At 38.4% G+C, this 25,186-nt stretch overlaps 1 protein-coding gene across 2 annotated transcripts in view; it reads right to left on the reverse strand.

Annotated features, from left to right (window-relative positions):
* Window positions 1–1,965: 1,965 nt before the first annotated feature.
* The window catches only part of RFC3 (replication factor C subunit 3), a 34,883-nt gene continuing 11,662 nt past the window's right edge, over window positions 1,966–25,186 (reverse strand). Inside the window, exons 7-10 of one of the 2 annotated variants that reach the window (XM_058670866.1) lie at window positions 25,046–25,144; window positions 20,417–20,486; window positions 18,634–18,834; window positions 1,966–2,024 (exon numbers count right to left, since the gene is read on the reverse strand). In XM_058670866.1, the coding sequence (XP_058526849.1) occupies window positions 18,643–18,834; window positions 20,417–20,486; window positions 25,046–25,144 (361 nt within the window). In that variant the 3' untranslated portion in view covers window positions 1,966–2,024; window positions 18,634–18,642. Of the gene's footprint in view, window positions 2,025–18,540; window positions 18,835–20,416; window positions 20,487–25,045; window positions 25,145–25,186 lie in introns of those variants that run through there. The other variant, XM_004577544.2, reaches the window with a different exon arrangement.

Below are 25,186 nucleotides of genomic sequence, written 5' to 3' on the forward strand. Positions count from 1 at the left end.
AAATTCAAATGGCTAATAGACATATGAAAAAATTGCTCATACGCCTTAGGGAAATACAAACAAAAAGCACACCAGTGAAACTGACTCACATTTGAAACTCTGCTAACAATACCTGCTGACATGGATGTGTGGGAAAAGGTACCCTACTTCATTATTGGTGAAAGTATAGACTAGGGCAGCCAGCATGGAAGTCAGTATAGCTCTCAGACAACTGAAATTGAACTACCATATGACCCAGTCATCCTACTCCTGGGATTATATACAAAGGAAGCAAGATTAGCATATGAGGAAGTAACCTGCAACCCTATATTTATAACATAACACAATCCACAAAAGTGAATACATGGAAACAATCCAGATACCCACTGACAGAAGAATGGATTAAAAGAACCATGCTTCATCTCCATAGAATATTACTCACATTAAAAAGAATGAAATTCTGCCATTTGCAACAAAATGATCCCAACTAAAGACCATTATGATCAGTGAAGTAAGCCAATCCCAAATGGACAAATATCGTATGTTCTCTCTGATATAAGGTAATTTACACTGTAGAATGCATCTCTTGAATAACAGGAGAATTAACAAAGGAAACTATTAAATATATCTTTACAATCTGATACTAAGTTTTCTACCATGGCTTATAACTATAATGCCATGATACACTTGAACAGCAGAAGGGTGGACCTATGACTGCTGCTGAAGGACTATATAACCTTAACAATGTGCAATCAGAGATCTTTATATACATCATAAGACTCAGCTTACCAACAGAGTATATGATTTGTGCATCAGCCCACGAGTCTATTCATGGTGGTTACTTCTCAAAGTAATTCATACTGAATGAGGCAATGAGTGAACCTAAGATCCGTATCCTCACAACTGGATGTACTTTACGGAGGAAAAAAAAGTCCAAAATTAACACTAATCATTTCAATACAGTTTTCTTAGGCATGTTTTCTAAATTTACTAATTCTTATTTTCAAAAAATAATTTTATGTTGTAACAATCATGGACATGCTTTTAAATCAATTGGTTTCACTAAAATTCTCATAGATATGATTAAATATAATTTAGTTCAATATTTTAAATATCTGTGCTTGATCATCAACAAAAAGCATAAAACCGATATAATTTTTTCTGAAAGTTAACCAGATTTTTAAAACAATACTTTTCTTAAATTTGGTTGATGTTTTCAAATCAATTTCTGTTGCACTCAGATACTCACAAATACTGACATTTACAAACTGTTTCGATATCCCTCAAATATTTCACCATCATGTCTTATATGAACATAATTTATTTGATTTGATTTAAAATCAAAGCCTTATCAAATGTGAATCTTTGTGCATAATAAGGCATGGGCATCCAGACTAGGTATCAAGTCAGCTAGGACTTCTGCATTCCATTGTCAAACAGACTAGGCTTTTCTTGGTTCCTCACTCATTTCCAGCTTCCTGCTAATCCATACGTGGGTGGGCAAGGAGCAACAGAGATGCTTCAGTAGTGAGGTCTCTGCCACCCTCACAGGATTCCTGGACGAAGCTCACAGCTTCCAGCTTCAGCCTATGCCAGAGCCAGCAGTTACAAGTGTTAGAGAGTGAGTCACAGGATGGGAATCCTTGCGACCCCGTGCTCACATGCACCTCTCTCTCTTGCGACCCTTACACCCACGTGCTCTCTTCTCTTCTCTCTCTTCTGTTTTTCTCTCCTGCCTCTTATTTTTTTTACAATTATTCATATTTTCCACATCTAGTCATAATTGCAGCTATGTTTTGTTTCATCCTAATGCATCATGTTCTTCTAAAATAGGCACATTTTATTATTCACAAAATAACTGTTCATATCTGCAAAGAAATACGCTTGCTCAATTTTTCTCAAATCAGAGCCTTCTTACTTCTCGTTTTGCTGTCAGTTTTGCTAACAGAGCTAGTTATAAGAAAGTGTTCATTTTCCTTACCTCTGCAATTTAAAAGCAAGCAAACAGCTATTTTGGCCGATAGCCAAAATTCAACATAAGGGACCTGAAAAAAGAGGTGAGAAATGAAAACATACATCTAAAAAAAAGGGCAAACTTTTTCCAGTCCAAACTATTTAAATGCAAGAAAGAATAAAAATTTTCTGATTTTTCTAACAAAGCAGAGAAATGCTGTTTTATGGAATATTTGGGGCTTTTAAATATTGCCAAATAGCAAAATAATTTAAAGCAAGGAAAAAGCCAGCACCACATAAATAATTTATGAGTTTGCAGGTGAATGCTAATATGAACATGAATTAATGCCCTCAATCCAAGAACCAGATTGATTCTGTTAGAGCATAAACCTGACCATATCATTTTTCTAATATAATGATTTTCTTTCTCATAAAAAAATGCATAACATTGTTAGAAGTGGCCTGTAAAACCCTACCTTAGAGATGTGCCGGAGAGGGTTTATACCAAGTCATATTGGCTGGCTGTCAAATTTGTGGGGATGTTTGACAGCAAGTTGCTTACTAATAGCTTGAAATTGGCCATGGTGGGACTTGCTATAACAGGGAAATCAGTAAACACTACAATCCACTATCTTTAATTATTTGTTCTCCCAAAGAGTTAACCGTTAAGCCTCTACCAGTATCCCCCAAAAGATGTAAACAACCCACTCCCAAACTCGATGGACCTCTAATATCAACTTTTGAAATCTCCTACTTGTCACAGCCACTTTCCTGGTATGTTCCTTTCTGTCTTGGGTCTCACAAACTCACTACTGTCAGTTGAGACTATGTAAATTACCATATAATTAACTCATGTAAAACCACAAACTCACAACTGCTCAACTGGCACCATATTTTCTCCTTACATGTTTTTTTCTTTGTCCCTCCTCCACTACCCCATTTACCTCTATTCTCTTTGCAGAAGAATGTGAACCCCTCCACAAAGAAAGGAGGTATCAACTTCTACTATAACCAAATGTCTTTAAAAAAAAAAAAATGACCATGACCATGACCATGACTGTGACTCAATGGGGTAAATCGCCTTTTGAGATGCTGACAGCCCTTATCAGCTGCTTGGCTTCCAATTCAGCTTCTGGCTAATACGCCTGAAAGGCAGCAATGATGAGACCACTTTAGCTCCTGCCACCCACATGGCAGACCCAGATATCCCTGCCTTCAGCCTGACTCAGTTCTGACTATTGAGGTATTTGAAAGTGAATCTCTCTCACACACTCTCTGTCAAGGAATATACATTAAAAAATTAACTATTTTTTAAAAAGGCATATAGAAAATGCTCAACAAATGTATTTTCCTGAACAAATGATGAATAGAATTTGCACTTAGTGGTCTGAATACAAAATTTATATTTACAAGGATCCCTTTCTTGCATGGACATGAGCTACCAGTAGGAGCAAGGAAGGAACGGGAGAGTAGGGTAGCAAGTATTATGCTCTTAAAACTACATATATGAAAAAAAACCCTATATATATGAAGTACATGAAATTTTCTTCCTTTATATAACTAAAGTAAAACTAAAAAGAAATGAGCTACAAAATTACATATAATACTGAGAACAAATTATAGGTTTTTAAAATGCACAGCTATATTTAGAATCATACCTATGAATATTTGTACCCTGTTATGTTCATTTGAAGAAAGCCTAATCATGATTCCATATCATCTGCCTGTTACAGCTCTTGTGCTGGCAGGAACACCTACATACACCATTTTATGGAAACAATATGGAGCAAAAGGTTCAGAACTTGAAAACTGACCATACCAAAAGAGGGCAGAGGCAAATTACTCCTAAGTTTTAAACCAGTATCTTGAAAGAAACAAACAAAAAATAGTTTTCCAATGCAAGCAAAAAGCAAAGGGAGTAGCTGATTTAACAGAATAGCCAGTCAATTTGTTTCTAATGCACTAAAGGTTATATTAGAGAACCTAATGTCTGTACACAACTATCATCAACATACGGTTAATGTTTAAGCTCAAAACTTACTTGCCTCATAAAGCAGAAGTGGAAAGGGGAAAAAGAAACCAGAACGTGGTGCAAACTGGCCACTGAATAAGTGAAATCAGATGGAAGGAACTCAAGGAAACTCCTACAGTTATATTGAACATGGAAAGAATTAAAAAAAAAAAAAAAGACAGCCATGAGACAGGATCTGGAAAACTATCTCATTTGGGCCAGATGATTTCAAAATCTCAGAGGGGAACATGACTTAGGTATCTGTGAAGTTCTATGGACAAATGTCAGAAGGCTGGTAAGAAGTATGTGAAATTCAGATTAATCTGCATGCAAATAAATGTATAGTTATCAGCTAATAGGTGGTACCTGAGGCCTTGACCATGGACAAGGTCATTCAGGGAGAAGCATCTTATGAGAATATCACAATAAAACCATATTTGTATGATAAATTTCTATTCCACATCTGAGGCTTGGCAACATGAATAATCAGTTAGAAACAATACTACGAGCCACTGCCACAGGAAAGCCATGGTGAAAGGCTGACTCCAGACAGAGCAGTACTCATTGTTGGACTCAAGGAAAAAGTTCATTACATATAAAGCAAAATTTCACTGAAAACATTCACTTCTCTATCATCTAGACTACACTGATTGTTTGAAGATAAAAACTAAACTGAGGGGATGGCATGATGGCTCAGTGGCTAAATCCTCATCTGGGCACTCATACATATCCCAGCTGCTCCGTTTCCCTTCCAGCTCCGTGCCTACAGCCTGGGAAAGAGTGGATGATGGCCCTAAGACTTGGGGCCCTGAACCTGCACATGGGAGACCCAGAAGAAGCTCCTGGCTCCTGGCATCAGATTGGCACAGCTCCAGGTGAGTGAACCAGTGGATGGAAGATCTTTTATCTCTGTCTCTCCTTCTCTGCCAAACTGTTTTTCCAATAAAAATAAATGAATCAATCCTAACAACAACAACAAAAAAAAAAGCTCAGCTGAAATGGGTTAACATGTTAACATGAGAAATATAGAAGATACGAATGTTTTTGGTTTTGGTTTTGGTTTCTTTGCTTTTTTCGGGAGGAGAGGGAGAAAAGATGCAACAAGATGGGGGAGGATAGGGAACATAAACGCACTTTGGAAAACAGGAAAAATGAAATTAAATATTTCCAAAAACTGAGAAGGAAATTCTGCTTTAGGAATGGCTAGCAAACTTTCCAGTAGGTAAGTATAAAGCCTGAGCAAAGTATAAAAGACAACTGGTACGGACAGAAGGAAAACAAGTGGAAAACAACCGCAAGGCGAGCAGAAGAATAGAGCATTTTCATCTTTCATAGCTTTCAGTCTGAATACTGGCATAGTAAGCATTAACATGGCAGCTAACATTCTTACAGAAACTCTGAACTCTTACTGGCTTTGTTTATGGTGTTCCCTGGATAGGCTTGGTCCAGGTTCACGTCTGCACATAAGAAAAATTTGAGAGAAAGGAGATTATCTCCACGCAAAGCAAATATCACACAAAAAGGAATGAAGGTGAAGTCAGGAGGAACAGCTGCAATGCACAACGTTTGGGGTCATCTTTCTTTACTATGTGAGGCATGGGGCTAGTGTCCATAGCAGGGCCTAACTGAATATTCAAAACAGGCAGAGTTGGAGGTGAGGCTCCCGTATTAACCATCTCTGCACCCTCTTGGATCTGTCATGGTATCATCAAGTGTAGGATGGTAGTGGGAGTGACAACCATGATTTGATAATTTAAAAAAAAATTATTTATTTTTTACTGGAAAGGCAGTTTTACACAGAGGAGAGACAGAGAAGAAGATCTTCCATCTACTTCTCCAGTTCCCAAACGGTCACAACAACCAGAGATAAGCCAATTCAAAGCCTGGAGCTGGGAGCTTCTTCCAGGTCTCCCATGCAGGTGCACGATCCCAAGATTTCGGGCATCCTTCACTGCTTTCCCAGCTCACAGGCAGGAAGCTTGACGGGAGGAGCAGCAGCCAGGACATGGACCAGCACTCAAATGGAATCCCTCTACTTTCAGGAGGAGGATTAGCCAATTGACCCATTGTACCAGGCTTGATTTTATACATTTCAATGACTTAATGAACCTGGAGGTAGAGATTTGTATATTTATAAAGCAACAAAATGACATGCAGCTAATGAAGTAAAAACCATGTTTTGTTCTTATAGTTCTTGGAATTGTTAAAGGTATAAATTAGCCACACATTGTACCATAGGTTATTATAGCGCATACCAATCTTCTGAGTGGTCTTGGATCTTTTTTGCTGCCCTTTCCTGAATGTAGCTCTCAGAATAATCATAAAATACTCTGGGAATGTAATTCTGATCCAGGCCTTGTACTTCTTTCCCTTAGATACATGTTTTTCAAAACCATTTGAAGGTACATTGGTCCTGCAATGCATAATCCAAGGAGGACTGCGTTTTCAGGTCCCTCAACTGTGGTCAAAATGCAGCCTGAACAGGTGAGGTTCTATCATTCATCCAGGGCAGTTTCCTCGAGATCTTGTCAAAGCACTCACAAAGGAGCGGACACTTTTTTTGGTCCTGTGCTGTCTATTGGTAAAACTTGTGTGCTGCGTCTTACCACACTCAAGTATTCGGCAAAACAGTAGCCTTAGCTGTAGTGGATGAAGTGTGTAGACTGCTTTTCCTGATGGTTGGTATAGGAGTGGTCGCTGATAGCTTCCAAATTAGTGAGCCTGATCAAGAAGTTGTAATTACAAACTTTTTTTCAGGAGAAAAAAACAATTTCATGATAAATTCCCAGTTTCAAATCCAAGATGTGTCCACTGTGTTCGAATTTATGTCATTTCTCTCAATAATGTCACACAAGCCCCAATTATTGCTGAATTTAGTACAAATGTGGGTTTTTTAATATAAATCACTAATTTAAATATCTTGAAATAGCTTACTATATAAGATGTAGTTGATCATTACATACTGTTTTTTCTTGTGATCTTACCAAATTCTTTTTTTTTAAAGATTTATTCATTTTATTACAACCAGATATACACAGAGGAGGAGAGACAGAGAGGAAGTTCTCCCGTCCAATGTTTCACTCCCCAAGTGAGCCGCAACAGGCCAGTGCGCGCCAATCCGATGCTGGGAACCTGGAACCTCTTCCGGGTCTCCCACGCGGGTGCAGTGTCTCAATGCATTGGGCCGTCCTCAACTGCTTTCCCAGGCCACAAGCAGGGAGCTGGATGGGAAGTGGAGCTGCCGGGATCAGAACCGGCGCCCATATGGGATCCCGGGGCTTTCAAGGCAAGGACTTTAGCCTCTAGGCCACGCCGCCGAGCCCACCAAATTCACTTTTACGGTAATGGAATTGTTAAGATTTCACATGGAGACAGTCATCTGAGCTGCTAATAAAAAGAATTTTCCTCCTTCTCTTTATTTCTTTATGATTTTGGTATATTTTTCTTCTGTTATTAAAGTGCTCAACATATATGTGCTAACAGCTCTGGAAAGAAACATACTTGTATTAGCTTTTCATCATGACAATGACACAGCAGAGGCAACTAAGCTTATCAAAGAAAGGTTTATTTCATTCACTTTTGTAGTTTCAAGTAAGAAGTAATGTAGAAATACAAATATGTCCTGTGGTTTTGCACAAAATGACACTAGCAGATGGTAATAGTAGAGTGGATTTAGACAAAAGGTCACATGGTGAGTAGAGGCTAGATCCAAACTTGTGCTTTTATAATGATCCTCTCACAAGATTACTTTCTGGGAGCATGCCCCCAACGAGCTAAGGACCTCCCACTAGACACCACTTCCCAAACTTTCATCAACTTCCGACTACACCACCTAGGGAATGAGCTTTATAAATGGGCCTTTACAGAGCATTAAATCACCAAATCATTGCAGGAATGACATAACTCATTTTAAAAGGCATCAAAAGCATAAAACAGGAATAGATACATCAGAAAGCAAGAATGGTTAAGTGTTCACTACAAAACACTGATAAATTATTTTTTCTATTTTTCTGTATTTTTAAACTTTAAGAAAATCAAAACCAAAGCAAAGATCTAGCTGTGAGAGAGGACCGAAGATAAGAAAGAAGACCAAGGACACTGTCAGGTTTTTGAGACAGCCTAAAATTGGCAGACACCAAGGCACAAGTGAAGGGATCAGGTTTAAGAAAAGATGAGCAGCTTCTCTACTGTATCAGGAGAATTAGGATGCACACAAATGTAGATACAGTGACACAGGATGCATACTAATGAAGATAAGGTAATATAGAATGCATACAGATTTAGGCTTGCTAGCTAGCTGATAAGATAGGGTTATTTGCTCCAAATAAAGTTTCAACACAGGCATTGCAGAGAGTTAATCAGAGAAACACTAAGTTTTGGGAGTGTTGACGGTCCATTTCCTAGTTGGTAAATGTTAATATTTACTAGTGCAGAATCCACATTCAGCTGCTTGGATCCAATTTCTAATCTGTAAATAACATCTAGCACACAAACTGTTACAATTAAATGAAAAAACAAAAGAGCGTTTAAAGAAGCTAGCATGGTGATTCACATAAAGGTTCTTGCTGTTATTCTGCAGGTCAGTAGCCTCCTCCCCACACCTACAGCCAGTGACCACACAGTGCTCTCAGGAGGCCACTTAAGTTTCCTGTGCTGCTATTAACAACCAGAAGGCAACTTCAGGGGAGAACCAGCAAGTCAGAGAGCTGCACCGGATACAAGAGCTACCAAGTCAGGAAGGTATCACAGAATGCTTATAAATCAGCACGGAGGTTTCCTTGTAAACCAAGATTGGTTGTTATTAAGACATGCTAGAGACCATTGAGTTCACAGAGATCACTATCACTGTAAGGCTATACAAAGTAGACTTCCATTTGAATCTTAGTCACCGTGACCAAACGGATAAAGAACATGTTGCATAATATCAGTTGAATAAATAATTTTTAGAAGAAATACATGATGAGCCATGTAAAAAATGCTTAACTTCTACAGAAATTAAAAACTGGGACAATCAGCTAGAAAAACGTAGTTCATCAATTTGAGATACACAAATTGATTACGTTTTACTTGAGACGAACCAAGAAAATTGCTGCCAAGAGTTCAATTTTTATTTCTGAAGGTATGTGTTTTTATGATTAAGAGTGTTATAACTGGAAAATAACATTAAAAGTATTAACTGTAATTTTACTTAAACACAGTACAAAATAACACATTAGTAAAACTATGACAAGAATTGTTCTGATATATAATTGTACAACTTCATGATTTCAACTCATATTTAGAAAAAATTAAAACTCGTGGTTTTATACTCAGGGTTTCGGCCTTTAGGTTAGAATCCTAACTTCAAGAATTTCATTGCCAGTGAAAATGTTAACTAGCCTTGTACTGGTTCTCCTACTGTAATTAATTAGAAAATCCTGAAACATATGTACAGTGACTCTACAACTGGCAGTGCAAGACTGCTACACTACAACTCCCTGCTTTCTGCTCAGGACTTTACATCTAGCAGATAGGAAGAGAAACGCCAAGCAGATTGCTGAGAAAAGGAAAAAATTCAGAGAACTTAAGGTGTCTGTGTATACAGGCAGATTTCTAACAAAACAAGCTACAAAGCAAAAAATGTTCCAGAAATCTGTAAAGTTGCCTTCCAATCTTTAAGTGATTTCTAACATGCATATACATTAAGACTCCGTAAGTCCAGAAACAAATCTAAAACAAACAAACAAAAATCAGTACACAAAGATTTGCAGAAATCGTTAGCTTAACAATTCCCAAAGCTCACACAGTACTGAAAGACAATTGAGTTCTGGAGACACATAGCATGACAAGCATGAAAAGGATCAGGATGATAATCAAGTAACTGCTGCCAAAATGAAGTTAACGGGGCCCAGTGTAGGAGCTGAGCAGCTGAAGTCCTCGCCTTGCAGTTGCTGGGATCCAATATGGGAGCCGGTATCTACATGAGAGACCAAGAAGCTCCTGGCTCCTGGCTTCAGATTGGCTCAGCTCTGGTTACTGTGGCCACTTGGGGAGTGAATCAGTGGATGAAAGATCTTTCTCTCTGTATATCTGACTTCCCAACAAAAATGAATAAATAAAATGAAGTTAACAATTACAAACAAAGATGACAAAATTCAGATTCTTGATAACGAACATTGTAATAAACACATAAAGAGACCCAGAGAGGTGGCTGTGGCTGCTCTCACTCCTGCAGGAAAACTGCATTGAGTTTTTCTGGCTTCTGTCAGGCTAATTAACATACCAGCCTCTTCTCAGCTGTTGTAGGTATTTAGGGAGCAAAATAACAGACAGGAATTCTGTCGTTTTTATTATGGCTCTGTCTTAACTTTTTCTTTTTTTTTAGTTGAAGTAGGTAACAAATATGACCCATAATCAGGAAAACATCAGTCAACAAAAATCCAGAAATGACAGAAATAAAGGAAGATACATTTACAGAAAAAGATAAATAGAAACATAAAATACAAAGAAGTGAAAGATCTCCTATAACCTTAAAAACTTATTATCTAAAATGAACAGCTCAGTGAATGGTACTAAGAAAAGTTGAGACAGCACAGAAAATAACAGTAAATGTAAAGGCAACATAAACTAAAAGTGAAGAATGCTGACAAAAAAAAAAAGTTTAGAAAAATAAAGATTCTGGCTTATGAGATATCAAGAGTCACAGAGGGAAAGAGCATATCACAGGAAGAGGACAGGACATTTTTGAAGAAAACACCTAAATTACTTGAAATTTGACATAGTACAAAATCCACAAACCCAAGAAACACAAATTCAAAAGAGTATAAAGCAAAATTAACACAAAGAAAAAATCACATCCAGACTCACCTTAGCCAAACTGCTAGAAATCAAACATATGAAAGTTAAAAAATATTGAAAGCAGTCATAGCAATTTATATACACGTGTGTACATGCTTATGTGCGTACACACACATATGACTGTAGACATCTCTTCAGAAAGAAAGCAATCTAGAACCAAAAAATAAAGAGGGGAAAAAAGACTAAACAGAATTTTCAAAAAAGGTAAAAGATAAACAACCTTTGGGACATCTGGAGTAACGAGTTTGATTGAGGGTGGCTCCACTAATTCCAGCTTCCTATTAATGCACAACCCAGGAGGCAAAAAGCAGCTTTAGCTCCAGCCACCTCAGTATGAGATCCATGAGTTTTTGGCTCAGTGTCAGCTGATGTAGGCATTTGGGGGGTGAACCAACAGATGGGAAATCGTCTCCCTGCCTTTGAAACAAAATAAATTTTTAAGAAAATGTGAAATATTGACATTTTTGACAAAAGAACAAAATAAATAAATAACCTTGACATAATTCATTAACAAATTTGCCTAACACTGAATGTTAAGAAGCTTTTCCAGGCTAAAGGCAAACGATAGCAGATTGAAATCCAAACCTACAAAAAGCAGTTAGGCATCAACAGAGAGTAATTTCTACCAGTTCAAATTAGCTTTGGGTGAAGAAAACAACAATACTATGACGTTCTGGGGAAACTGTTGTAACTTCGTGTGTTAAGCTGCTGCCTGCAACACCAGTAGCAGTCCTGAGGGTTCCACTTGTGACTAAGTACCCTGCTAATGCACCTGGGGAATCAGCAGGTGGCCAAGGTGTTTGAGCCTCTGCAACCACATGGGTGACCCAGAAGCTCCTGGAGCATAGCTTTGGAGCAGCCCATCTCTGGACGTTTCATCTTTTGGAGAGTGAACCAGCAGACAAAAGACTTCTCTATCTTCTCCCTCTGTTATTGCTTATTGCATCTGTGCCTTTCAAATAAATAAATAAAAATGTTAAAAAAAAAAAAAGGTTGGGGTATTATGATGTTCTATGCCAGGTGAGGCAACCATGCACCTGTGAGTAGGTAGAACTTGTAGCTTCATACGTTCAGGGCTGGATGCAGCCACAGTAGCACACTTCACTGAAGAAAGAGAACAAGGAAAATCTGACTTTGCTGGAAAAAGAATGGTAGGCTTCAAGGGGAAAACTGATGCAGCATTTTACTAATCCAAACCTGCATGCCTGATGCATACAAATTAAACACAGAGAACCTAGAAGTGAAAATATGGCTAAGATAAGTCCACATTCAAACCTAATGAATTCACACTAGAAAATAAAATTCGGGCCCGGTGGCGTGGCCTAGCGGCTAAAGTCCTCACCTTGCATGTGCCAGGATCCCATATGGGCACCGGTTCTAGTCCCAGCAGCCCTGCTTCCCATCCAGCTCCCTGCTTGTGGCCTGGGAAAGTAGTCGAGGATGGCCCAAAGCCTTGGGACCCTGCACCCACGTGGGAAACCCAGAAGAAGTTTCTGGCTCCTGGCTTCGGATTGGCACAGAGCACCAGCCATTGTGGTCACTTGGGGAGTGAACCATCAGATGGACGATCTTCTTCTCTGTCTCTCCTCCTCTCTGTATATCTCTGACTTTGCAATAAAAATAAATAAATCTTAAAAAAATAAAAAAAGAAAATCCAAGAGAATACTAAAATCCTCAATCCATGTGGAGCTCAGTAGCTTTATTATTTCATGATTTGTACAAATCCAATATACCTAAACTACTGCCCACTAAACATCCAACAGAAGGGTAAGGCCAGTTTTTAAAAAGAGAGGAACCCAATATTGTTAAACTCAATTATTTACAATGTAAAGATTTCAGCCAAAACCTGTAAAATGCGGCAACAGCGGAGAAGTACAATAAAACATAAAGGGCAGAGGTGAGGGGCCAGATGTTTAACACTTTAAATTAACCTTTATAAATGTTAAAAATTAAAGGAAAATGCTTGAGACAACAGAGAACCTCAAAAGGAAAAGGTACATAGAAAAATGGAAATTAAAGAGTTTGAAATGTACAAACACTGAAACAGAAAACAAGAGGCCAGCAGATAAGAATCTGTCAAGCTAGCAAGCATGAGTAATGGAAGTCTCAAAGATGAGAAAATAGACAGAATATTTGAATAATAACGGCCAAAACTATGCAAAACTGCTAATTTAACACTACTGATAATCTGATGCAAGAAACACAGTGAAGTCCTAACCACATAAACACAAAGAAAACTATAGTAGCCATATTAGAGTTACACTACTAAAAAGCAAAAGGAGAGAGGTGGCAGAGTGGACAAAATGCAGATAAAGCAAGAAGAAAACCAAGTGAAGAAGGAGTAAATTTCCACCAGAAGTACTACCACAGTGACTATACAAGGAAAATTAGATTTACAGCAAAGAATATTATTAGAAATAAAGAAGGTATTTCATATTGATGAAGGAGTCCATTCATCAATAAGACAGAGATCATAATAAGTATGTAAATAACAGTGAGCTTCAGAATGCAGAACTCAATTAGGCTAATGTACAAGCATGCATGGAGACTGTAATTTTCCTCAGTACATGATAAAAAATTAACAAGAATACTGAAAATTTATCTAGAAAATCCTCAAGTGCAGGTATTAGGAAATTTAACAGGTTTCTGACACACCTGCTGTTCAAAGAAAAAAAGTGAGTTTAGAAATTAATATGAACACAAGTACCAAATTTTGTTGGAGAAAGGTATATCAGTATATGCGATGGAAATGTTTAAGCTTTAAATGACATGAGAAAATAATTTAAAACTTTCATGGTAAGACCCTGGAAAAGCATGAAAAATTAAATCAACATTAAGCAACAGATACAAGAGGTACAGAGCACAAAATGGACAATATATCAAGTTAAGGACACAATACAGGAGTAACTTGAACTTTTTATGTTGATTATAAGAATGTGAAGAAATACAACCATTTCAGAAACCATTTCAACAACTTCTTGAAAGTTAAATTCACAACCTATCCTATATCCAGTCATTCCATTTCTATGCACTTTGAAAAATATAAACATTATCTCCATGAAGACTTACACTTTATTTATAACAAATAAAATCTAGAAACAAAAAGCCCATCTACAAATGATTTTTTTTTAATATATATAAATCATACCCAAGGCACATTCGAGGATATAGAAGAGGACAGAATGACAGCAGAGGGGTACCCGGAGACTGACAGACACAGGAAAGCAGCAGAAACAACGGTGTGGTGTTGCAGTGACTGATACCCCAGCAGTATTCAGCAAGTGGCCATCCAAATTGCACCATCAGCCAGAACTCCACAAGCAACCAGGTGGAAAGGGACATTCATTGGGAGCTCAGGAGGTGAACCCAAAGAACTGCCCATTCTGCTGGTCTGTTTGATTTGACTAGGAGCAGAGACAGGCAGGTCCCAGAAGTTCAATGCAGAAACAGGATGAATTTCACAACCCAGTCCGCCCCCAGAGCTATACTGGGCACCATTTTGCTTAAGGAGGCAAGGGCTATGGGGCAGGGCTGCACATGCACGGGGCACAGAGCAAAATCATTTCTGGTGCAGTGAACTACAACATGGCATCCTACAGGCTCCAACCAAGATGTCCGGGTAGCCCTCAGACCTAACAGGTATCAGAACTCCACCAATGGCACATCAGGCACCATTTTTATTGTGTGGCAAAGGCTGAGAAACAAGGGACAATAGTGAGCTGCACATGCGCTGAATCGAGAGTGAGCTCATTTCCGGCTCAGTGAATTACACTGGTACCACATCGAAAATAATACCGACTTTGGCATCCTACAGATCAAAAGAGATCTGGGTGAATATGAGACATAATAATCAGCAGGTTTTGGCAAGTTCATCAACCACAATAACCTAGTTATATAGGACACCTGGTGTCTCCCTAATCTTGGAAACTGTTCAAACCAGAAGTGGGAGAGGGTTCTACAGACAACAGTGAAGCCTCAGCATGGGGAGAGTGGCAAGCCAGGAACTGGGGCTACAGAGACCATGGTGAAAATCTAACATAAGAACCTTGACCTGGAACTTGCTGAAGGGAGTGGCACAAGAGACTGCAAATAAAGAGCCATGTACCAACCACAATAAGTAAAATTGAATTGTAGACTTGTGGGTGACACAGCTTAGAAACCTGCCCAAAGGAGAAGAATCTGCTAACCAGAAGTACAATGACCAAGAGCAAAAGAAGACACAGAGTCAAAATGAATATTACTGAAGACTCCCTTGCAAAGGAGCAAAACCCCTTCCCAACCTCAGAGTTCACTGAGGAAAACATCAAGAAAATGGGGGATAGAAAATTCAGAAAACTCATTATAAAGCTTATTAACAAGGAGAGGTATATACAAGGCACTGAAGGAATTTAAAGAATATGTCACACAGGAAAAAGCAACACTGAAACAAAATCAAGCCAAATGATCAGAAATGCAAGATATAATAAAGCAAATTAAACATTCAGTGAAAAGTCTCAATCATAGAATGAAGGAAGCAGAAGAATCAATCTCAAAACTGGAAGGTACTTCTCGTCACCATGGGGAAACAATCAGCTGGAAACAACTGGGTCAAGTTAAAAAAAAGTATTCACATGATTAAAAGGACAAATATAAGAATTATGGGAGTTACAAAAGGTGCAGAAAGAGAACTGGGTTTAAAAATGTATTTAATGAAAAAATAAAGGAAAACTTCCCTAATCTGGAGAAAGAATTGGGAAACAACATCCAGAAGCAGCACAGAACTCCCAAAAGGGTTGACCAAAGCCATCTTCACCACGAAACATGATAATCAAACTCTCTTCAATCTTACATAAGATCCTTAAACATGCACCTGGAAAAAATCAACTGATCTATAGAGGAATGGCAATCAGACACACTGCTGACTTCTCACGGGAAACTCTACATGCCAGAAAAGAATGGAGTAACACATTCCAGATTCTAAGAGGAAGAAATTGTTAGCCCACAATAATGTACCCAGCAAAGCTTTCCTTTGTCTTTGAAAATGAAATAAAATTCTTCCACAACAAAGAAAATCTCAAAGAATAATCTTCTTCCAGAGCTGCCCTACAAAAGGATACTTACATATTCTCTTGACAGAGTAAAGAAATAGCAGTGACCAAAACCAAAGATACATGTGAAGAACATTCCAGTAAATAAACAGAAGACTGAATCAAATAATGCACAACCCATTACTAAATGACAGGACCAAAATACCACCTTATCATACAAAACCTGAATGTAAAAAGTGTAAACCCATCAAACAAATGTCATAGTTTAGTAGACCGGATTAAAAAAACAAAACCCATCTATTCGTTGCCTGCAGGAGACACAGCTCACCAACAAAGATCAGCCGAAACTATATCTCATGAATTCCAATGTTTTTATTTTTATTTTTTCAAAAGCTTTTTTCTCAAATTCATTGACGCACAGGTCATACAGTAGCATAATTTTCTTCAAGAAGGTTCTTGATTTTCTTTTTCATTTCTTCAGTGACACATTAGTCATTCAGTTGCAGATTATTCAACTTCATGGCGTTGTAAATTCCTATTTTTCTTCCTGTTACTGATTTTGCTTTGTAGCTGTTCACTTAAGGGGCTGTTATAGTAACTGTGTGAAGCAAATTATCATATCCAGATATGAGGATACAATGCAGTATGCATCTGTACTTCCACATCAAAGATGGACTCCCAATGAAACTGTGAAATATATCTTGACAATAGGATGCTGGACTCTGCCACTGTCCATACCTGCAATGATGGACTTATGACTGTTTATGAAGAACTATGTTATTATAATCATATAAGATAAATCACTGGGTAAGGGATTTGGGGATGATGAAAGGGAAATCCCAGAGCATATGGAACTGTATCATAAAATAATAATAATATAATAGAAAAAATCAAATGTTAGCAAGGATGTGATACAAACAGAATCTTTGCACATTGTTAGCAAGAATGAAAATTAACCTAGTCATTATGGAGAACTGTAAGGAGGTTCCTCAGAAACTAAAACAGACCTACCACATGACTTACGTGGTATACTTGAAGAAATGGAAATCAGTATATAAAGGGCTGGCACCTTCACTCCCAAACACATTTAGAGCACTATTCACAACACCAAGATAAGGTGTACTGAGTATACTTAGTGTACAACAATAAGTAAAGGAAACAGGATGTATACATCCAACAGAGTACCATTTAACCACAAATATGCATAACATCCTGACTTGTAGACAAAATGAATATAGAGATCATTAAGCGAAATAAGCCAGAAACAAAAAGACAACTATTGCTCAATCTTTCTCATATGTAGAATTAAAAATAAGTAATAGTTGATGTGAATTTATAGTAGTGATTACTAGGAGCTGGGGAGGGTGGTAAGAAAAGCAGATTAAGGGTACTAAACTATCAGAAGTAACAGCTTTTAGTGGTCCACAGCACCATCAGTGACCATAATTCACACCAATGTATTGTCCACTGTGGTAAGAACCAGAACAGGAACTGGCAAGTAGCAGAGTCTCACTGCCGACTGGTTTACACTGTATATACGTGTTGAAATTCTGTACTTCACTCCATAAATAATGTCCAAGTATCATATTTTAACTAAAGCTATTTAAAAACATGTGGAGAGTGTGGTACAACACAAGGGCCACATAACTCCCATTCCAACCTCTAAGTCAGTGAATGGCAAGTGGGAAAAAGTTTGCATTTCTGGAGTTCTCAGAGGATGCTACTGCTATTCCTAGGATTTACCTCTCAGAAGCAGGGCTCTAGAGAAATACAAATTACAAAATTAATGATGATTACAGGTAATCATCTTTAAATACTGTAAGTCAATTAAAATTTTCAATTACTTTTTTTAAATTACAGCATTCACAGAGTTTTAAATCTTCCCTTCCAGTCATTTCAAGCTGCTACAATAAAAGTTTGATTTACTCTTTACATATACCTTTTAACTTAGTCAAGCATAAATTCATCCTTTCTTTCACTCTGCTAAGTCCTGCTTCTGCTTCCAAAATTAAATGAATTGTACAGGGTCTGCCAGAAAATTGTTAACCAAACCTTTCACTCTATGAACCAAATTTTTCAAACAAATGTTCCAAAAGTGGGACACAGCTGGGGGCCAGGGTGCAGAAGAGGAAGGCAGGGGTTGAACACTATGTCTGCTCACAGAGTAATTTTTACAATAAGCCTTTGCTTCAGAACTGCATGTTGAATATTCTTCAGGAGTCCCCTACACTTAAGTTAATGAAAATATGCTTGCGTCTTAGTCGCGATGTAATACCAATCCAAATCCCTGAGAATCCTGGAAGCAGCAGGATAGCTGCAGCCACCACAAAAATAGTACTTAAAATTTTCTTTATACTCATGTTGTTATGTTTAAGAATTAATTCCTATATTTCCTGCCAAAACTAATTCCCAGCTGGGAGAACATGGGACTAAAGGTAATGAAACGCCAAGTCCCACCATGTATATGAGGCCAAAAGCTGAACTCTAGATGATATGAAGTCACCTTTGCTTTTTGATGTATAAACCTTCAACAGGTAAAGGACTGGATGGAATGTGAATGACAGAATCAGCCCTGAATGCCTGAACACAAACACTTAAATTAAAATCATTTCCCTGAAATCTAGTTTTTCTACTTATAACCTTTTCAATATATCTGAATAATATAAATAATACAAAAGAAATAATTTAACCTAGAATATCATCAGAGTACTTATTAAAAAAAGAAAACCCACATAAGACATGATTAAGTAATTTTATTTTACCCAGGGCTCCCCACATATAAATTGTATAAGAATGCTGACATTGAGAAATAACAGGCAGAATTACCGATAGAAGTCAGAACATCATGCCTTCCAATCCATCCTCCATAAACTTCTTATAAAGTGCCATAAATTTGGCTACAAAGGCTTCCAAATGATAAATGGCCTTGCTACCCAGCTGGAGACGATGTTCATAATAAGCTGCCATCTGGGCCACTTCCCCTTTCAGTTGTCCATCGCAATTATGCAAAAGTTCTGAGAGGAGACCCTAAGGAAAAATAATGGGTGATTTAAAAGGTAACCACTAAAATCAGTATTAGCCTAACATTCTTTAGTACTTTTATTAATAAAGAAGTAAAACTAAATTTGCTCCTTAACTCACTAAGTTCCAAGTTTTTAATTCTAAAACTGATTCAAAACTTAGGACTTATTTCAAAGTTACTGGAAGTGGTATATAAACTGCTCAACTTCAATTTTTTCAGGGTGTCCTATTTATACAACCATGGGACAATACTAGTTCTTGTTCTGTGAATCTGTAATTTTCATTCAAGAGGAAAACTTATCTTTTCTATACTGTAAAGAAGTGGTGGCTGTCTGCCACATTTTAAATGTCAAGCACAGATGGTCTCCGACGTACAACTTTTCAACTTTACAATGGTGTGAAAGCCATATGCCTTCATCAGAAACCATTCCATGAATTTTAAATGTTGATCTTGCCCCAGGCTAGTGAAATGCAGCATGCTCCTCTCAGGATGCTGAATAATGGCAGGGCCAACAGCCAAAGCTCCCACTGGCCAAGGGAGGAAATAGCCAACACTCTGCAATATCCTGTGTTAACCAACTGTGATGTTCAGGAATCACGTTAACTGCATTCTCCATTTATGATATTTCCAACTCAGAATAGCCCTATTAAGACGTAACCCCTCAGAAACAGAACAGCACCTACATGTAATTGCACAAGAACGCAAGGATATAAGCACAAAGATATTTACTGTGGCATTATTTTTGTACTAATAATCTGAAAACAACATAAGATTCCACCAACAGGGATCATATTCAAGAAACTGTGATCCATACAATTGAATTCCACTCATACAATGAGGTAAATTTGCATGATCATATAACATAAGCCATTCTATATTCTTGACTGAAAACAGTTTCGTGAAAGTACATACACACATAACAAAAAAAACAGATGCCTGTGAAAAAGTGGTTATCTTGTAGAAAACAAGGGTGGACTTCATTTTTTTTCATTGTTATCTTTCACAACATTTGACTTTTTTATACTGTCCTATAATTTTAAAAATAGTAAACCATAACTCCCTGAATTTCCGAGTATCTAGCAGACAGTAAATGAAGCTAGAGGAAGTTCAAAGAACAAATTTGAAGCCTGGGCTTAAAATGTTCTAGTCTGGACACAACCTAGCTCTTCCAGGTACTGAGTTTCACCATTCGAAGTGCTTACTGCTTGGTTATTTCATGGTTCTTCTTCTAACCCTCCAAGTCTCAGCTAACATATATCTTTCTCACAAAAGCCACCAGAGGCCTTTCATAGCCCCACATGTCTAGGATTTCACTTAGCTGTATCCTTTACAGCACTTACAACATCCCCAAATCTGCTTTCTTCTGTTTCCCTTTGAATCTCACTAGAACATAACCTACTGAAGGCAGGCCCTCCACTCTCTTGTGGCTTCTAATCGTGCCTGACACAAGAAAACCCTGGATAAACATCCATACAAATGATCAGAGAAAAAGAAGTTACTTTTATTATTGTCCTCCTACAAAAGCCTTGTGATCACACAGTCCATATGATACGGTAATAAACAATTCAAGATGTGAAACAGGGTTACCTTCATTATTATCTCAGGAGGAATGCAATGTGTTAAAAGCTCATAGAGCCTTCCACGGACTTCAAGGAGCCTATACAAAACAAAACAATTGATATTTTACAAGAAAAACCAGACTTTCCAAGTTCCCATTATGTTATTTTACTTTATGAATTAAACAATCAAATTCTGCATACTCTCTTACTCAACTTTATCTCAGGCACACACAAAAATGTTTCTAAATTCATTTTATTTGTCAGAAATAAAAATTTTTAAATGAGATATCAAATCTAATGTTACTAACACTATCAAAATATCACAGAAGTGGTAGAGAAAGGCCTCTCACAGAGCTGGTGTGAGGACAGTTAAATATTTTACTGAATTATTACTAAATTTACAAAAACTGCTGCTGTTTTTTCTAAGTTTTCTTATTTTATTTGAGATGTAGAGAGACAAAGATGGAGAGTGTTCCCATCTGTTGCTTCATTTCCTGAGTTTGCAGTGAATGGGCCTGTACCAAGTCCAAAACTGAGAGCTGGGAACCCAATCCAGGTCTCCCAGGTGAATGGCAGAAACTCAACCAAGAGGCCAACACCAGTGCTTCCCAAAGTCTGTGTATTGACAGGCAGCTGGAGTTTTTAGCTGAAGACAAAGAACCCAGGCCCTCCCCTACAGGCTGCAGGTGTTCCGATCAAGGTCTTAACCGTTATTCTAAATGTTTGCCCTGCTTTAGTTCTTTGGTTCATTTTGGAAAAGTTAAAACCTTTACTTTAGGGCCCGGCGGCGTGGCCTAGCGGCTAAAGTCCTCGCCTTGAAAGCCCCGGGATCCCATATGGGCGCCGGTTCTGATCCCGGCAGCTCCACTTCCCATCCAGATCCCTGCTTGTGGCCTGGGAAAGCAGTCGAGGACGGCCCAATGCATTGGGACACTGCACCCGCGTGGGAGACCTGGAAGAGGTTCCAGGTTCCCGGCTTCAGATCGGTGTGCATCGGCCCGTTGCAGCTTGCTTGGGGAGTGAATCATCAGACGGGAGATCTTCCTCTGTCTCTCCTCCTCTGTGTATATCTGGCTGTAATAAAATGAATAAATCTTTAAAAAAAAAAAAGCCTTTACTTTAAAAAAAAAATCATGAATCACTACTCTGATTTACCTGACGTATGGGACACCCAATGTATCATTTTAGTAAAAATCATTATTTTAATAAATATTAAGAACATCTTATAAATTAGTCTGAGTTACATCAACTTATTATGTAGCTTATTAAGTTTTAGTAAATTAATTCACTTACTGTATCTATGACAGGGATATCTAAATGGGTTGAGAGTAAGACCATAAATCCTTCTATCAAAGAAACTAGAATTGTCTAGAACTCTTCCTTTTAATTAAATGTCCCTAATTCAGTTAGGTCACTTTTGTGTAAACCTGTGTCTAATCATGTGCACAGTAAAGATTTGATTAATATTTTCCTCAGAGGACTGTTACATGAGTTAAAACAGATAACAAAGTATAACGGCTAATAGAATCTTTCACTAAAATATTTGCTGTAAGACAAATTAAATGAAAGTCAAGAATACAAAATCATAACAAGTCCAGGGGGTCAAAAATCATCATTCATCTGGTATCGTACATAGGCCACCTTTAATATTTTTGGTCAGCATCAGAGCTTTCCAGATCTGAGCAAAAGTTCTTTTTACATAGCACAAAGGAATCAAGTCCCCTAGTTTTCAGTCTATGCAGAGCCCTTCTTTCATATGCTCATTTACGAGCTGCCAAACTTAGGGAAATTGAAAGAGAAAGTATCAACAAATATTACAACAGGCAGTACCTAAAAGCAAGAAAACTGTATTACTACTACCACCACTACAAACACCAATTCCCTTCTTTGAAATCAGAACAAAACAAGAAAATCATCTTCTGAGTGGATACAGTTTATAGAAATAAAAACCTCAAAGACATGCTTTGTTTGCTCTGTACCTCTTTAAAAGCTAGTATTTGGAGGCCAGCACTGGCCTAACAAATAAAGCACCACCTTTCCATCACATATGGGTGCTGCTTTGAGTGCCAGCTGTTCCATTTCCAATCCAGCCTCTGGGAAATGCAGCACAAAATAGCCCAAGTACTTTGGACCCTGTCACCAACATGAAAACCCAGCTGGAGTCCCTGGCTGCTAGCTTGGCCTGGCCCAATCCTGGCTGATCTAGCCATCTGGGGAGTCAAAGAGCAGATAGAAGGCCTTTTTCTGTCTCTCCTTCTCTCTTTGTAGCTGTGTCTTTCAAAAGAAAGAAAAGAAAAGAGAAAAGAAAAGAAAAAAAGAAGGAAGGAAAGAAGGGAGGAAGGAAGGAAGGAAGGAAAGGAGGGAGGGAGGGAGGGAGGGAGGAAAACCTAGCTAGTATTTCTTGGGTTTTTGTTGTGACTCAGAAGGCTAAGTTGTCATTTGCGAGGCGAGCATCCCACGACAGAATGCTAGTCTGAATTCTGACCAGCTATTTCTGTTTTATCTCTTCATTAATGCACCTGCAAAAGCAGTAGATGAGGGCTCCATATTTGAGCCACTGGAATCCACTGGGAGACCCAGATGGAGTTCCCGGCTCCTCCTTGGCTTCAGATTTGCCCAGCCCTAGTAGGTGTGGCTGTGCAGTGAGTGAATCAATGGCTGGAGAAGCCATCCACTATCTCTGCCTTTGTCACTCTGCCACTCAAATAAATGAATCTTAAAGGAAAAAAAAAACAATAAAAATAAAAGCTTAGTATTTCTTCACTGATTATGATTATATTATACAAACTTTTCCCTAAAGACTTCTTCTCTGATGAGAATACTTGTGGTTGTCGCTTCTGAAAACTACTGATTTAACTAAAACAGCTGAACTATAAGAATTCAAACCAAGCCCTAGAAATTCCACATACTCACCACGTTGAATTTACTGTCCACCGCAATTATTGCAGGTGGCAGTCAAAGAAAACATATTAAAAACCCTTTGAGTGATCTTTTAAAAAAATGAGGATTTGTCACTTACATCACTCAAAAGGAGAAACGTTATTTTAAGGCAGGGAAGCTTAAACTCTAGTGGTTGCACTCAGTTACTCTAAACCTTCCAGGACACACAGATGGATTCTCAGTTCTGTCAAGCATCAAGGAACAGGCGACTGTGCTTCAGGGAGCCTGAGGAACCTCCTGCACGCTTCCCAAGCACAGTGGGCCATCACACTGTCATTCTTAAGATCACGAAGAGCAGACTGTCCTTCTCAATCAGTGCTGTCATCATTCAAATCAGTAGGTGTTGAGGCATTTTACATTTGGTCTGCCACTGAGTAATAGAGCCACAGGAAGAACAGAAACAAACTTTGGAGCAAATGTGCCCCCCATAAATATTTCCTGTGCACCAACAGTGTCCGCTCAACAGTACCCTTGGCATAGCCTTTCATCTTACATGAGCACAAGTTTTCTAGTGCTCAAAACAGCATCACACAATCTCTTTTGTTCTTCAAAGGCACATGTATCCTTTGCAGAGCAGTAAATTTTCAATATACAAAAGAAGAAGCTGAAACTCCAAAATGAAGTTACCTGATAAAGGACATCTGGCTAAAAAGTCAGGTAAGAACAGGAACCTGACTCATGTTTTGATGTGTTTCCAGCATGTGATGTAACTTAAACACTGTCCTTTTCAAAATCAGAACATGAAACACAATGTGTGAATATTAACTCACTAGGGATCCCAAAACAACCAAAAACCTTAACATTTGCCTCATTTACACTTAAATTCTGCTTTTAAATGCTAACAGCTTGGGCACCTGTGTGGTGGCACAGCACACTAATTCTCTGCTTCTGGTGCTGGTACCCATGAGCCCCATTTCAAGTCCTAACTGCTCTAGTTCTAATCCAGCTCTCTGCTGATGGCTCAGGAAAGTGGTAAAGGACAGCCTAAGACCTTGAGACCCTGTACCCAAGTGGGAAACCAAGAAGTTCCTGGCTCCTGGCTTCCAGCTTCAGACTGGCTCAAAACAGGCCATTGTTGCCTTTTGGGCAGTAAACCAGCAGATGGAAAATCACTCTGTCTTCCCCACCACACCCCCTCGTTGCTTTTTTTTTAAGATTTATTCACTTATTTTTTTAATTTACATAAAGAAGGAGAGACAGACAGGAGGATCTTCTATTCACTGGTTCACTCCCAACTGGCCACAGCAGACAGAGCTAAACTGATCCAAAGTCAGGAGCCAGGAGCTTCTTCCAGTATCACACTTGGCTTCAGGGTCCAACTACACTATCTTCTACAACATTCCCAGGTCACAAGCAGAGAGCTGCATGGGAAGTCGAGCAGCCGCGACACAACCCAGCATCCGTATGAGATTGTGGTGCTTACAAGGCGAGGACAGCCACTGAGCCACCATGCCAGGTCCTTTAACTCTTACTTTCAAATAAAATTAAATCTCAAAAAAAAGGAAGAAAAAGCTTAATAAAATCTTTAATACCACAATTCAGGAATTTATGACTCAATTTCTGAAAGGAAAGGAAATTGACTCTTTGGCTTAATAGCTTAATATTTTGATTCCAGATTTCATTAGAATTCTAAATGGTGGGTTGTTAGTAGAAATCAGCTAGTATGTATACTCTCTTGAGACTTAAACCTTCAGCAGCATCATTTCCCACTGCTCACCTCTGTGGAGTTTGCTGACTGACAATGGCATTCGCGGTCTCCCGCAGATACACCTCCCAGTCTGTCTCAGGGATTTCTTGATCTGCAGTGAAAGGGTATCTACATGACAGGGAGGACACGAGTCAGATGGAGGAAGCTCCT

The sequence above is a fragment of the Ochotona princeps genome, chromosome 12 (assembly GCF_030435755.1).
Source record: "Ochotona princeps isolate mOchPri1 chromosome 12, mOchPri1.hap1, whole genome shotgun sequence".
In the NCBI taxonomy this organism is placed as follows: domain Eukaryota; kingdom Metazoa; phylum Chordata; class Mammalia; order Lagomorpha; family Ochotonidae; genus Ochotona; species Ochotona princeps.